General features: G+C 35.4%; 1 protein-coding gene across 1 annotated transcript in view; it reads left to right on the top strand.

The window, feature by feature from the left end:
* ZDBF2 (zinc finger DBF-type containing 2) overlaps nt 1-12,190 on the top strand; it is a 41,716-nt gene extending 29,526 nt beyond the window's left edge. The window contains 2 exon segments of the mRNA XM_079135352.1: nt 3,171-4,963; nt 5,273-12,190. Of these exon segments, the coding sequence (XP_078991478.1) occupies nt 3,171-4,963; nt 5,273-10,302 (6,823 nt within the window). The 3' untranslated portion in view covers nt 10,303-12,190.
* Nucleotides 12,191-16,884: the final 4,694 nt, after the last annotated feature.

The following is a 16,884-nucleotide window of genomic DNA, read 5'->3' on the forward strand; positions in this document are numbered from 1 at the left end:
TGATTCTGCCTTCTGTACTGCTCCTTTCCTTTCCTGTTCTGTTCTAAAATTAGTTTCATTTTGAGACTAGTGATAGTTGTGATAGTCCTTAAGACAAATGAAAATAGTCTAGTGTTCTGAAAACTAAGGTAAAAGTGTTTATTGCACTGTAATTTCATTGATTAGAGTTCAAAAGTATATGTTTTTATTTTTATTTTTTTGCCCCATATTATTTTGATGTCAGGGTTAACTTTTATTTTCAAATCCTAAATTAATTAAGATAATTATTTGGGAATGAAAATAACAGTAATACTTTTGTTAAAAAAGGATAGTTGCATGTTGTTGGTACATTTGCCTGTTCTCTTATGCAAACATGGTATTTCTCAAATTGAAAAATATTTAATAAATATTTTAGGGTTTTTTTTTAACTTTCACTTATTTCTGAATTTCTGATTTTTATAGCCATATTGTGTGTTGCTGGGGATCTACAGACTTTTTTTTTAAGAAAGTGAATGCCCTGTGGTGTTTTTTTTTTTTTTTTTTAATTGTAGATGAACACAATACCTTTATTTTTTTCTTATGTGGTGCTGAAGATTGAACCCAGTGCCTCACATGTGCTAAGCAAGCACTTTACCACTGAGCTACAACCCCAACCGTACAGATTATTTTTTAAAACAGCGTTAGATATATAGAAAAATTGAGAAGATGTAAAGAGAGTTCCTATAATATGCCCTCATTCAGTTTCCTTAATGTTAAAGTCTCACATTAATAATGTATATTCTGATTAAAGTCTATTGTTTATTTAGATTCCCTTAGTTTTAACCTAAATTGTTTTTCTAAACTAAGGTTTTCTTGTTTTACTTCTTTTTCTCTTTGAGAATCCCATCTAGAATACTGCCTTACATTAATTTTTCATGTCTCCTTAGACTCCTCTTGACTGTGATAGTTTAATCTTTTTTGTAGGTTTGGACATTTTGATATTTATCACTTTGAATTATACTGATTTTCTGTAACACCTTCCGCCACTACTTGAATGCTCCTTAAGAGGCAGATCAGCGTTCTTTCAATTTCCCCCTGTACTTAACATAGGACCTGTCACATAGCAGAAAGTCCTTGGTGTATGGTTGTATGACTGGATTTTTGCCTCTTTAAGAATTCAGGACATGGTATTATTCTTAGGTCAGCTGCTTATACATATGAAAGAGTGATCCTTGTCTTGATGCTAGTAAAAAAGATTCCTTGGCTGATTTTAGTTAATAAAGTTTTATGTCTTTGTAAAAAACAATTTAAAAATTTGAATGGTAAATACATATAAATAGGTATAATTCAAAAATGGCTTAAAAACCAGGTGTGGTGGCACATGCCTATAGTTGTATCTACTTGAAAGGTAGAGGTAGGAATATTGCTTGAGGCCAGGGGTGAGAGACCAACCTGGGCAATATAGCAAGACCCCATCTCAAAAAAATTTTTTTTTCTCTCTGTGGGTACCAAGTATGACCAGTTTCTTACCTGCCCTCTCTATAGATATTCCAGGTGTATCGTTTTCCTTCCCCTCCATTTTAGTGTTAGCATTTTAATATTTAGTGTTCTACATGTACTTCACTTGCTTTTCATTAATGATGCTTATAGTGACTGATTTTTATTAGTGCACATAAAGCTGCCTTATTATTTTTTAAACCTACATTGTATTTCATTAAGTACCATTAATTATTTCATCAGTGCCCAGTTGATGAGTATTAAGGTAGAAACACTCATCAGGAGACTATTTTGCTAAGTGAAATAAGCCAATCCCAAAAAAACCAAAGGCCAAATGTTCTCTCTGAAATGTGGATGCTAACACACAACAAGAGGTGGTGGGGGAGGGAAGAATAGAAGTTCATTGAATTAGATAAAGGGAATGAAGGGAAGGGAAGTGGGATTGGAATAGGAAAGAGTAAATTGGACATAACTTTCCTTTATTCATATATGAATACACCACTAGTGAAACTGCACATCAAGTATAACCATAAGAATGGGATCCTGATTAGAATAAGTTATACTCCATTTATGTATAATATGTCAAAATACACTCTATTGTCATGTAATCTAAAAAGAACACATAAAAAATAAATTAGAATAATTTTTAAAAAGGTAGATCCCCCCAGTGCAGTGGTGAACACCTGTAATCCCAGCAGCTCGGGAGGCTGAGCCAGGAGGATGGAGAGTTCAAAGTCAGCCTCAGCAAAAGTGAGGTGCTAAGTAACTCAGTAAGACCCTGTCTCTAAATAAAATGCAAAATAGGGCTGGAAATTTGGCTTGTGGTCGAGTGCCCCTGCGTTCAATCCCCAATACCAAAAAATATAAAAAGCAGGATCCACTCATTTAAAATAAGGAGTGAATATTTTTGTATATTCCTAATTAAACACATGAGAAAACCAGGAGTGAAATTACCCAGGTCAGAGGGAGTATACATAAAATTTTAATTGACATTGCCACATTGCTCTTCATAGAGGTTACCAGTCAGAAAGGGTTAACTAAAAATGGGCTGGGGTTGTGACTCAATGGTATAGTGCTCGCCTAACAAGTGCTCGCCTAACAAGTGTTTGATCCTCAGCACCACATAAAATTAAAATGAAGTTATCGTGTCTGCCTATAACTAACACAAAATATATTAAAAAAAAAAGGTTAACTAATAATCTGAAGTTAACTAATGTATACTCCTACTAATAGTGTATTAAAGTATCCTTATCAAAACAGTAGGTTCAAATAAAATAGCTGACATTAGTGAATGCTTACATTGTGCCAGTTTTTTTTCTTTTTAATGCTCTTTACACATAACAACTAATTTACTCTTCAAAATGGTCTCATGAGGGAAAATAGTATCATCCCATTTTTTAGAGGTGGAATATGAGGGATACAAGGTTAAGTAACTTGTGTCAAATTTTTTGCTGTTTACTTCTCTAATGACTAAAAGTGATACGTGGTTTAATTTGCATTTATTTCTCATGTGAGGGAGCCATTTTTGTTTTTTCAGTAGATACTTCTTTTACAATGATTACCTCCCTGAAGCCCATTCAATATACAGTTTGGTGTAATTGCCTCGATTCTTTGTTCTTTAAGAATTGCTCATAGTAGAAAGAAAATAGCACAATGCATTTTAGACAGGTGTTAGAATATTTTTATGGGTTTTTTCTCCTTTTTTTCTTTTTTAGAGCATCACAAAATGAGATGTCTATGAATGCTGCATCACCTGAAGTGGTTCACTTGGAAGACTTCTTTTCTGAAGAATACGTTGAGGATACTCCTGAAACCATAGGAGAAACACTCTCTGAGAGTTCTGAATCTGTTGAAGAGTTAACTTCTGAACCTAGTGATCAATCACAGGAGCCTGTAAAGGAGATAACAGTTCGACCATCAGTTATTCAAAAACTGGAGAAGGGACAGCAGCAGTCCTTGGAGTTTGTTCATAAAATTGAGAGTGGTATGAAAAAAATAAATCCGGTAGATATTGGTCAAGCTACAAGTAGTGGGAAAAATCCAGTACGTCCCCCGGTGATTTGTAATGCTCCTGCTAGTTGTTTAACTGAAAGGTCTTATGATAGACCAGTTGCGACTACTACTGCTAGGCTACCACTAGCAGTCCACTTGGATTCAGTTAGCAGATATGACACAAACAAAGTTCACAAACACCTTGAACAACTAGACATGGTCTCTAGAAATCCTGTGCCATCTGCCCATGTAGAAACTTCAGTTTCAAACAAGAATCCTAAAGAATCAAATAGGAAATCTTTAAATGTAAATTCTGATAAGTTGGTTTTACAGAAAGATGTGAGATCTCAGGGTGAGTTGTCACCTGGCTTTAAATTCTGTGAACTTAAGGGTACTGAAAATTCTGTAAGAGTTAAATCTTCTTTCAGATTAGCAGTTAACTCAGCAGTAAATCTGAATAAAACTGACAAGCCTTCTGATAAGGGAATCTTTGAAGATGCCATTCCAAAACACCATGAGGAATTACTTTCAAATATGGATTGTAGCCAAGAAGAAGAGCATTTGGTTTTTAAGAAGTCATCATTTTTGAAACAAAAGTTCTCAGTAAGTTCTGAAGCGAAGTTTGATTGTGGTCCTCTTCAGTCAGCATCTGATCAATCCCAAGAGGCTGTCCAAGACTTAAGCCTTTGGAAGGAAGAGCAAGTTGACCAAGAAGATGAGAACTATGAATCTAGAGGTTCTGAAATGAGTTTTGATTGCGGTTCTTCTTGTCATTCACTGACTGATCAATCTGAAATGTCTGACAGAGAAATAAACCTTTCAGAGGAAACACATGCTGATTTACCACATAAGAATAAAAAGTCTTGTGTTTCTGAAAAAAGTTCTGATCGCAATGATTCTCTTCAGGCAGTTACCAAGCAATCACAAGTGATTGTTAAAGAAGGAGGGCTTCAGAATACAGCGCGTATTAGCCTGGTTGACGAAAGCTATGAAACTAGTGGTTCCGAAATGAATTCTGATTGTGATGAAGACTTACCTCAGTCAGCTAAAAAGTACCGCCAACAGCCTGTGAAAGAAGTAGACCTTCCTCAGGAGGTTCACATTAGTTTGGTTGATAGGGACTATGGATGTACCAGCTCTGAATCAAGTGCTGATTCCATTTTCTCACTTGAGTCAGTGGTTGATGAGTCCTCAGTGGTTGTTACAGAAAAGCAAGTTTGGAAGAAGGCTCACATTAGGTTGGTTGATGCAAGCTATGGATCCAGTTGTTCTGAGTCAAGTTTTGATTGTGATACTTCACCTCATTCAGTAGTTGACCAACCTCAAGTGACTGTCAAAGGAAAAAAACCGAAACACAGACACGTCCACCTAAAAAATAAGAAACGTAAACCCAGTCGTGCTAAAGCACATCTTGATTGTGATGTTTCTCTTGAGACAGTGGCTGATGAACCCCAGAGGGCTGTTGAAGGAAAATATCTTCTGAAAGCGAAGAATGCTGACCTTGTGGATATGAACTGTGAGTCTCATGGTCCTGAAATGGGTTTTCATGCTGATGCTCAATTAGTGGCTGATGAATCTCAAGTAGCAGTTAAAGAAGTAAACCCTCAGAAAGTAGATAATGACCTAGAGAATAAGAGTATTCAAGCTAGCATTTCTTATCTAAGTTTCGATTCTCATGCTTTTCTTTATCAGTCAGCTAATGATCAACCTCAAGGGGCTTTGGGTGAAGTAAATCTTAAAGAGTTAAATGTCGACATGGAAGTTAAGAGCTATGGGTGCTCCAGTTCTGAGTTGACATTTGATTCCGATTCCCCTCTTCTGTCAGTTACTGAGCGGTCTCAGCTGGATGTTGAAAGAATAAAAGAAGATCACATTAACCTGGAAGATGAGAGCTGTGAGTCAAATAGTTCTGACATAACTTTTGATTCTGATATTCCTGATTGCTCAGTAGTTGACCAACCTGAAGTAGCTGTTGGTGAGGAGGAACCTGTTGATCTGGAAAATAAGAGTAATGAATCTTGTATTTCTGAAATAACTTTTGATTCTGATATTCCCCTTCATTCAGGAATTGATCATCCTGAAGTAGCTGTTAAAGAAGTAATCATTCAGGAAGAAGAATACGTACATTTAGAAAGGAAGAATGACAAACCCAATGATTCTGAAATAAATTTGGATTCTTATGCCCCTCTTCATTCAGTGACTAATCCTCCCGAAGTAGCTGATAAAAAGCTAAGTCCACAAAAAGAAGAGCAGGTACTCTTTAAAAACAAGGAAAATGAGCCTGCTGATTCTGAATTAAATTTTGCTTATAATACCATTTTTCCGTCAATGACTGGACATTCTGAAGATTCCTTTAAAGACATACACTTTCAGAAGGAAGAGCATATACACTTTGAAAATCAGATTAATGAATTAAGTGTTTCTAAAACAAGATTGGATTCTGATATCCCTCTTCATTCAGTGATTCACAAACCAGAAGTAGTTGTTAAAAATATATGGCTTCAAAAAGAAAAGTATGCTGAATTCCACGGTAAAAATGTTGAACTTAGTTGTTCTGAAATAAATTCAGATTCTGATATCCCTCACCCTGTGGCAGAACCTCACATAGCTGTTAAGAGAAAAGAGAAAAGGAAGCATATTATAGAAGCGAAGAGTCATTATCTTGGTGATTCTGAACTACTATTCAGTTCTGACATCCTTCCTCAGTCAATAGCTGAAAAACCTCAACTAGCTGTTTTGAAGAAGGATCATATTAACCCAGAAGGTCGAAGTACTGTACTTAAAGGTTTTGAAATAAATGTGAATATTGATGCCTCTCTTCATTCAGTCACTGACCAACCTCAGCTGACCCTTTGGAAGGAAGAACATGTTGATCTGAAAGATAAAAGTAACAAACCTAGTAATTCTAAAATAAATTTCCATCCTGTTGACTCTCTTCAGACATCACTTAAACGTCCTGAAGTGATTAAGAGCATAAGCCTGTGGAAGGAAGAGACTGTTGGCCTGAAAAATAAGACTGATGAACCTCGTGGTTCAAAGGCAATGCATGATACTGATGTTTCTCTTCAGTCTACAGCTGACCAACCCGAGGTAGCTATTAAACAAACAAACCTTGCGAGTGAAGATCAAATGTATTTGGAAATTAAAAATAGTCAATATAGTTCCGAAACAAGTTCGGATTCTGATTTCTTAGTTCAGGCAGTAGTTGATCGACCTCAATTAACTGTTTTGGAGCCAGACCACTTTGAAGTAGAAGATAAGCACAATCAAGCTTGTGATTCTGAAGTAAGCTTTGATTCTGATGACTCTATTCAGTCAGTGACTGACCAGGTCAGTGAAACTGTTAAAGAAAGAAATCTTTGGAAGAATGAAGACATTGACATGGAAGATAAGAGGGATGAAGCCAAGAGTTTTAAAATTGTATATGATTCTGATATAGATGTACTTCAGCCAGCAGCTGGCCAAGCTGAAGAAGTAGTTCCAGAGATCAGCCTTTGGAAAGAGCATGTTGACTTGGGAGATAAAATTGTTAAACCTAGTGATCCTAAAATAAATTTTGATTCTGACAAACCTCTTCAATCTGTGACTAATAAAATTCAAGAGCCTGCTAAAGAAATAAATCTATCAAGAGAAGGACATGTTTGTCTGGATGATAAGGGCTATGAACCTGATGGTTCTAGAATAATATATTTTTCAAATACCCCTTTTCAGTCAGTGATTCAGCGAACACAGACTTTGGAAGAGGGGCCTGCTAATTTGGAGGTTAAGAGCAGTGGTCCTTGTGGTCCTGAAATACATTTTGATTCCAGTGATCCTTGTCAGTCAATGGCTGGCCAGCTGCAGGAAACTGTCAAAGAAATCAGTCTGAAGGAAGACCATATTTACCTGGAAGATAAGAGCTATAAACTAGTTGATTGTGAAGCATGTTATGATTCTGATGTTCCTGTTCAGTTTGTAGCAGATCAATCTCATGTGTCTGTCAAAGAAATAAACTTGCAAAAGGAGGATCACAATGACCTAGAAAATAACAACTACACACCCTGTTGTTCTGAAATAAGATGTGATTCTGGTGTTCATCTGCAATCAGAAGTTGACCCATCTCAAATGGCTTATAAAGAAACAAACTTTCAGAAGAGAGAACTTCTTGGTATGGAAGAAAAGTCCAATGAACCTAGTGATTCTGAAATGATGTCTGATTCTGATGTCTCTTTTCAAATAGTAGTTAATTCATCATCCCAAATGTCAGATGGAGAATCAGATTCTCCAGAGGTGGTGTTTGTGGATGTGATGGCTAGTGATAGTGATTGTGATCGTGAAGTAATATCTGATTCTAATGTCCCTCTTGAGTTAGTGACTGACCCACCTCATATGACTATCCCAGAAACTAGCTGTATAAATGCAGAACCTGTAGATGTGGGAAATAACTACTGTAACTACTGTGGTTCTCAACTAAGAAATGTTTCTGAAGCATCTTCTCATTCAGTGGCAAGCCAACCCAAAGAGTCTTTCAGAATAATAAACCGGAAGAATGACTATATTATTCTGGGAGACTCTACTTGCCAGTCATGTGGTTATGAAATAGATTTTAATGGTGATGCCTCCGATCAGTCCATGACTTACCAGTCACAAGGGCTTGATAGAAAATGTATTGACGTGGAAGATAAGAGTTGTGAATATAGTGGTTCTGAAAGAAATTTTAATTTGGAAAATAGTTCTCAGCCAGTGACTCATCAACTACAGCAAACTGACAAGGAAGACAACCTTTGGAAAGAACTAAAAGATAAGAGCTGGGAAACTAGTGTTTCTGCAGCAGGTTCCGCTGCCTCTTCTGCAGCAGGTTCCGCTGCCTCTTCTGCAGCAGGTTCCGCTGCCTCTTCTGCAGCAGGTTCCGCTGCCTCTTCTGCAGCAGGTTCCGCTGCCTCTTCTGCAGCAGGTTCCGCTACCTCTTCTGCAGCAGGTTCTGCTACCTCTTCTACATCAGTGATCCGTCAGACAACAGTTAGAAAGGGTGTTTTGAAGTCAAGACGTAGAGATCAAGAAAGTACGAGTTGTAAATCTTGCTCTGAGATGGGTTTTCAGTGTGATCCCTCCCATCATTCTGACACTAACCAGCCTCGAGATGCTGTTAAAAAACGCTCAGTTAAGAGGGTAACTTTTGACTTAGGAGAAAAGAGCCATGATTCTCAGTCAGACTCTGCTCCCATGGTTGATTCTGGAAAAAACCTGGAAAAAGACAAGGTAGTCATGGATGATCCTGATGAACCAGTTATTGAGGCCTCACCACATGTACCTCCTTCATTTGTGGGGAAAACATGGTCTCAAATAATAAGAGAAAATGACTCAAAAATTAATGCCCTTGTGAAAGAATTTAAGGAAGGTCGTTTTCGCTGTTACTTTAATGATGAATCTAAGATCAAAAACATTGCTTTGAATAAAGAAAAACAGACTGCCTGGCCTGTCTTTAATCAGGCCACTGCATCAGTTCAAACTGTGTCAAATCATGATGATTTTGCAGGTGGAATTTCAGATGTTGATAACTGTGCAGTGGCCGTAGAGAAACCATGCTGTTACTATGCTCTAGCGGAGAGGTTTCTTTCTAAACAAAATTGGCATGTGGCTTCTCAGAGCCAGACAGAAAAAGTCAGCCATGGAACTCAAACCAGTTTTGTGACTTACCCATTGAAGAAAAGAAAAATAGTTAGACAAGAGGAAGAATCACCAAAAAAAAAGTGTTTGCAGACTGACAGAAAAGAAAAAAAAAAAGTCCAGATTGGAACAGTTGAATTGCCTGCATCGCAAACTAAAATTATGGAGTCCGTACATCTCAAACCTGTAGTTCGTGTTCTTTCTTCTCTAAATGTTAAACCGAAGGAAGGTGAGTCCTGCAGCTCACCTAAAGTGAACCACTGTGCTTGTGATAATGATCTACAGTTTCTGTGCAAATATAAACAGGGTAACCGTAATTGTCCGTCACTTCTGAAAATTGTAAATACTCTTCCACCGAACCTGGTGATATCAGAGTCTGACATGTGTAAGTGTAACATTCATCTTCATGAGAGTGACTTAAACTCTAGTGCAGGAGAGAATGATGCTGTACAAAACCTTGCTTCAACATCTCATGTGCTAATACCAGCAAGATATGAATTGAGGTCACGTCGTGGGACCAGTGAATCTTCTACATTTCTAGAAAATTCAGAGGTGGTAAATGCTAGTGAGGTTCCAGAGGGAGGTAATTTCCAGCTAACTCTTTTAAGTCATGGTGTTGCCAAAATCTCTCCAAAATTGGTCAGAAATGAGTTTTTTGAAAGTAAAAGTAAAAAGAAAATTCAGAGAAGGAATGTTATGACAACTAGTAAAAACCCAAGTTTTCCTAAAAAGCTATTTAAAGCAATTATTCTCCGTCAGAAAGCCAGAATAGCTTCAGAAAAATGGTCAGTTTGGATTCGGACCAAAGTAAATGACATAATTAGAAAATACATTTCAAAATACTCAGCTTTTCTGCGTCATAGATACCAGTCCAGGACCACTTTCTTTGGAATACATCTTAAGAAGAAAACATCAGGTGCCAGTAGGCTAGAAGAGGTAGAGAAATCAACCCAAACGCTTTTGGACACCTCAGTTCCACCAGCTGGTGCTAAAGAGAAGCTAAGGGCTATCGTGAGTCCTCTGAAGCAACCTGTGCAGCACGCTTCCAGTGCTGTAGGAAGAAAGAAGCCTAGTAAAAGTCACCGTCGCAAAAAGAAAAGGCCTATACCTGTTAGAGAATACGATCTGAGAAGTTCATGTTACATACCAGATTCTGATAGAATGATGACTCGGCTCGCAAGCAAATTGAAAAGTAATGAGGTAAAATAGAAGTTCTTGTGTTACGTCTGGTTGAGGATTCAGTACTTCAATTGAAATACATTTGGTACTTTAGTGCACATAGCTTTCCCAACTTTGGTGGGAAAACTAACCTTAAACTATTTTGCTATAGATATTATTTTTCAGAACTTTTATATTCATTTACAATTAGTGTTTAGGGTCTTTTTTTTTTTTTTTTTAAGATTCATAAGCAACCTTTGTCCAACATTTTCTGTAGAAGAGCTTCATCTTAATTTGTCATGATATAATTTAGCGCAGTATATAGAATTTTGTCCCTCAAATTGTCCTTATTTATTTTTTTATAATCTCTCTTGTGCCAACAAGTTATAACATTAGGAGAATGAACATAACAAACTTACTAATGCCATCTTCTTTTAAAAAATTGAGACAAATGCATAAGTACTTACATTCTATTTCAGAGAAGCATTGTCAATACAGTATTCTAAATGGATAATTACAAAGAAGGAACTACAATACCAACTATCTCAACTTTTAAACAGGGTTGACTTAAACTATCACAAACAAAATATAATTTATCTTTCTCTTAAAAGCATTCCAGAGAATGAGATTTGATAATCTTCAATCCAGTTTTTAAAAAGTGCCTGGTGATTTTATAGATACAATACAAATTCCTTCTGCTTCATTTAAATTGGATCTGCAAGTCTGTAACTTTCCTCATTTGGACATGGACTCATAAGACTCCTCTTTAGCATTCTTAGCTCTTAAGGGGAAAAAATTTTACTAGCGTGATTAGGCTTTTTAACCACCTTTACTACCTTTTACAAAGAAGGTTGGTGGTTTAATATAAAAATCTGGTTAATTTTATGGCCTTATCCCTTTAAAATATCTTAGACATTACTTACCACTTTTAATAAATTGAACTGGAATTATTGGCTTGGTAACATTATTTGGGGAGGCCATTAATTATTGTCATTAGTAAATTACTTAATATTTCAAAAAATTGAATAAAACTGGTAACCTAAATGGAGGCCCATTTTGCAAATGAAAACCCATAGCGTGTTAGTTTATCTTAAATTATCAAATTGGTTATCCTAAACTTAGATAACCAATTTGATAGTTTATCTTAAACTAACTGATTTTAATAGATTAAATAAAAGATGTGAAGATACACAGCATAAGTCTAGAGTACTTGAGCATATTCAGATCCTTTATTCAGGACATTGGTTAAACTGGTACATGTTAATCCAGTTATCCTGTTAAGCCAAGATCCTGAATCTTTTTCAGTCATTGATGTTAAGGGGAAACATGATTTCACCTATACTGTGTAACTACTATATTTTATCGAAACTAGAGTCAGTGTTAAGATGTGTCTTGATTTCAGAGATTAAAAAATGTGTTACCTTAGAATTAATGAACTATAAATGTGGTTTTGTTTCAGGGGCCATTATTTAACCTGTGGGTGTGTTATGATGGTGTTTTGATGTAATTTCTTTACTTCTAAATTTAAACCTAATTATGTCAAAAAAAAGTGGACAATGTGGTGTATCTTTTAGTTGCAAAGCAACATATATAGCATTTCTTCAAACTTGCCTCCTTACATACAAACATTTTAATTTCCTTTCTTAAAATATCACTGTGGGCCTCTAGTTCACAATCATCCTCCAAATTTAATTTAGAAAGAAAGTTCTGTCCTACTAATTAGAAAGTAAACGAACAAGCCAATATGTAAAAATACTCAGATTGGGGACTGATGTCTTTTTTCCCTATGAAATAGACACACAGCTCCCTTAGGGTTCTATTAATAGACATTCTTTAAGTGTAAGCATAAAAGCAAGAGTTTATATGGAAATAATATACTATGTAAATATTACAAATTGTATCTGTTGTGATTACATCATGGGGAGAGGCAAGTGATCAAGAGTAAAAGCTAAAAAAAAAATGTTGCCACCATTTACACATTGGAAGCTCTTCTAAGTACCTTTTTAAGGGACAAAAGGAAAAACGCTTGTTTTAAAATCTACATTAACATAAGTACATTACAACACTGATGATTTTGTTTAACATCTTGGAAATGTTTACTAAATTCTTATAACCATTATTTTAGGCAAGCTTGAAAACTTGATATTGTAAAAATTATAACTTAAGTTAAATTGGAAATGAATTACTTTCAGAATTTGATAGGATACAAGATGTGCCCCTTTGTCTAAATAAATGTTGGCTTAATTTGCAGATTAAATAAAACAATTGGTGATTTTGTGTAGTCACGAATGCATTATATTCTTTTCATAGTAAAAAGTCAAATTACAACCATAATGAATATTTTATCAATCTTGTCCTTTTTCAGTATCTTGCATAGATTTTTATTGTAATTGTCCTGAGTTATACAGTATGTGGACAATATTGTGTAATGTGTGTTTTTGCATTTGTGCATTTAAATTATTTATGTAACTAGGGCTCTGAGTAACACTTTTTTTTTTTTGCTTAAAGAAAAGCTATATTTAAATATTCAAATAATTATATATTTCCATGTAAAACTAATGTGAAGACTAATGTATTTTTTATAATGCAATTTAAAGTGTAAACTTGTTTTTGAAGTTATCAAGATAAAATTTATTAAATATTGAAATTTGTGTCTACTCTCTCCTCATATTAGAAGCCTTTCTGGAAAAACTTAAAGAATCAGAGAATAATTAAAACAGAAGTACTTTTTATAAATGGTCTGAGAGATATTAAATAAGAGATTATAAATGTTGATGCTGGTGAGAAAATAGTTTAACCAAAGATACACAGATTATATTCAAAACAATGATTATTTCAAAGAATTAAAATTAAACAACCATTTATTTATCTGATAGAATGGTGGATTAGCAACTTTTCTCTCGGTTTACCTGTATTGAAAGTACCCATGAAAAGGATTGAGTTCAGGAGGCATTTCACTGTTTGACACCTACTGGGAAGGGAAAAATTTAGTGCCTCCAGTAACATAGCCTATATTATGAAAGACAGAATAGTATGGAATGTACATATATCAGTGAGATAGGTGCTTTTGGCCTCAGTTTAAAAAACAATTGCTATCATAGTGAAAGTCTTTCAGTAAGAACTTTATGGGTAGAAAATATGGAAAATACTGAAAAACCTTGTAATTATGGAATTACATGCCAAAATGTCAACTTAAGAATATTTAGGAAAGGAAAGGAGACTGGGTACTACACGTTCCAGTATTTCCTTATCCTTTAGAGTCTAGATATTAAGGAAATAACAAGATAATTTAGTATATTTTCCTTTGCCTCTTATTCCCTATATGGATATTTTTAAAATTCTCCCAAAATATTTTAAGCTATATATCTTAAGGAATAGGTCTAGGATGAAATAAAATTTGTTGCTGAATCTTTATTTTTTTATCTTTTTTTCTGTTTTTAATTTATTGCATACATGTTATGATAAATTGCTTTCTAGTTTTATTTATTTTAATACGCTTTTAAATAAGCCTGGAAAGACATTTATTTTCCAGATTCTCAAGCTGTGCAGACATCTTGAGTCCTTCCTGAGTACAGCTCATTGTTCTAAGCTTTACCTGTATTCTCATTCAATCTTCAAAGAACCCTTACGAGTTAGTTTATAGTCCAATCTCCCCTTGACATCCCCAGTTTTAGGCCACCATTATTCTAATTTCTGTCTTTATCGTTTTGCTTTTCTGGACATTTCATTTAAATGGAACCATAAAACATGTAGTCTTTTGTGTTTGCTGCCTTTCATTTACCATGACTTTTTGAGGCTCACCTGTGTTGTAGCATATATCTGTATTTTGTTCCTTTTTATTACTATATAGCATTCACAATTTTTAATGAAGCCAATAACAAAACCCTGGTCTCCTGATAACAATTATGATAAAGTCATTGGGTATGAGGCTAACTGTTCCCTTTATGCCTCTTATATTTGTTGTTATTGATTAATCCCCAAATCTAAGACCAGATAGGATTATTGCTTTTTTTTTTTTTTTTTTTTGAGTGTTTTTATCCCACATTTCAATGCTTTATGCTTATTTTACTGACCATGTTGTCCTTTTTTCCCCCCTATGCTCAGTGAATTTGCATTTTCAGTGTCAACACATTACCCCATGTCCTCAATCCTTTCATGATGGATTGCTTGCAGGTAACTGGAATTTGAGAATCATATTTCAAGTTGCATATTCTAATCCACATATGCCACAGAACCAGAAAGTGTTCATGGTGTACTGGTTGTGGTGAACACTCTTTATTTTAAGTTACTCTCCTACATACTTAAAATACATACCATCAAAATTAGGAAATCAACATTGATATGATAGAATCATCTACTCTACAGACCTTATTCAGATTTTACAGATTGTCCCAAGATGTCCTCTGTAGGTCCTGGATTTGATTCAGGATTGAAAACTTCATGGTTCTTTAGTTTCTTTCAGTATGGAGCAGTTCTTCAGCCTTTCTCTGTATTAATAGCATGGCATTTTGAAGATGAACTGGTTTCTTTGTGGAATATTCCTCAGTTTGAGTTTGTCTGATGTTTCTTTGTAATCTATGCGTTTTTGGGAATTCTGTGTTCTCAGTGTATCTTAACAGAAGCCATGTGATGTCAGTTTGAATAAATGTGGTGACAGAAGATATCCAGTGTCAGTCCTTATGTTAAGGGAAAAACTTCTCAATCCATTGAAATGGGAGCTCGCCTAGAGATTATCAGCAAATAGGCTTTTTACAATTATTGTGACAGTTGTGACTGTGAGAATTATAACTTAACATTTATCACCAAGCCAGTCGTAATCTAAACAGTAGTTCATTCATACATTTAACAATTATTTCTTCTACCCCTTCTACATGCCTGGCCCTATGGTGGGTACCAAGGATCCAAGCATCACCCAAACAGGACCTTAATTGCTCACCCTCATACACTGTTAGGAGTAAAAGAAATTTTCACTAGTGGTAAGTGCTAATATTTGGTTTAATTTGGCCCCTAAAGGTTCATGTGATTGGAAGCTTGGCCCCCAGAGCGGTGGTATTGGGAGGTGGATTCTTAGTGGGAAGTCATTTGGTCACTGGGGCCATGAGGTAGTTCTTGCTAGAGGGTATAAAGGAAGTAAGCTCAGCTCCTCACATTCTTCTTCCTTGCTGAAGAAGTAATCTTGCTCCACACACCCCTGCTATTGCTGTCTGACATGAGTGAAGCAACCTCAGGGAGGCCCTCACTGAGCCAGTGCTATGCCATTTGAACTGTGAGTCTTCAAAATGAGCCAAATAGACCTCTTTTGTTCATAAGTAGCCTGTGTCTGGTTAACACAAACAAAAACTGACTTGATAGTCAGTGGACTTGCAACATAATTGTGCCTTCAAAAGATCATTAATAAACGCACAGAGAGCACTCATCGAATACTGCTGTTTGGCATTGAAAAATTCCTCCACTTTCATCACATACTTAGTTTTTCAGTTGAGATTTTATGAGCTCCTTTGAACTGGAAAAATGGGAGACTTATTTTTTGAGAATTATTACTGTGAAAAGATAATGAAACAAGTTCAGTAAATCATAGCTATCATCCAGTGATCTGAAACTTTAGTAGGAGATTGGCTACCTGAAAATCTAGTTCTAATTTGGTTATTTTGCTATACCAAGTGGTAGCTTAGAAGGACCTGATCATTACTGCTGTTTTAAAAAGTGGTCTTACATCTAGAATATATTTAGGTTAGTATTTGAGGTAGCACTGATGACTGGAGAATCAGAGAAACCATTTGACCCTGATGACTGATACTTAACACATTTATAACCTAGCAGAGCTTCAAAATTGTTCTTTTTCATGTTCTTAAAGAAAAAGAATCTCAAGTCTTAGACTGGTAATGTGTGACAATCTTTTGAGGAACAAATCACAGTAATTTCAAATTGCCCAACATAATCAGTAACAACTTCTAGGGAGCATTTAGAGTCAGGAAATAATATTTCAACTGTACTGGATGATCATGTAAGATCTGGCAGAATCTGAAGATGGTTATAAGTTGCTGGATTAAAAAAAACTAAAATTTATGAATTCCTGTTGAATTAAAGATGAGAATTATTTTGAGGACTATAGCCACTACATTTTAAGTGGTAATTTAAGGATGACTAACTTCTCAGATATTGTTGACTATGCTGTTTCTAAATTACGTGGTTTAAGTTATATGTCAATTTAAACCCCTGGAATTGTTTCATTTGAATTTTTTTTTTTTTGCAGAGTTGGGATTGAAGCCAGGGTGTCTCTCAAGCTAGGCAAGCACTCTACCACTGAACTACCTCCAGCCCTGGAATAGTTAAATTCATTTTTTTTACATCCTTTTCAAATATAAAGTATCTGGTTTCACTTGTGATAGTGAGTGAAACTATGGGCAAAAATTCCTTCTAAAGTGCAGTTGTGTTATAGCAATAGATCACTCTATATAATAGCTACATGCTTAAAATGTTTCTAGTATAGAGTCTATGAGTTAAAATTATTCTGTGTAATGATCATGGAAGGCTGATTTCCTTCCTCAGGCCGATTTCCTTCCTCAGGCCCTGTCTGATGAGAAAACTATTCAGATATAGTCTTCAATATGTAACTCTTGTCTTGGATTTGTA

Source organism: Sciurus vulgaris (assembly GCF_902686455.1).
Source record: "Sciurus vulgaris genome assembly, chromosome: 3".
Taxonomy (NCBI): domain Eukaryota; kingdom Metazoa; phylum Chordata; class Mammalia; order Rodentia; family Sciuridae; genus Sciurus; species Sciurus vulgaris.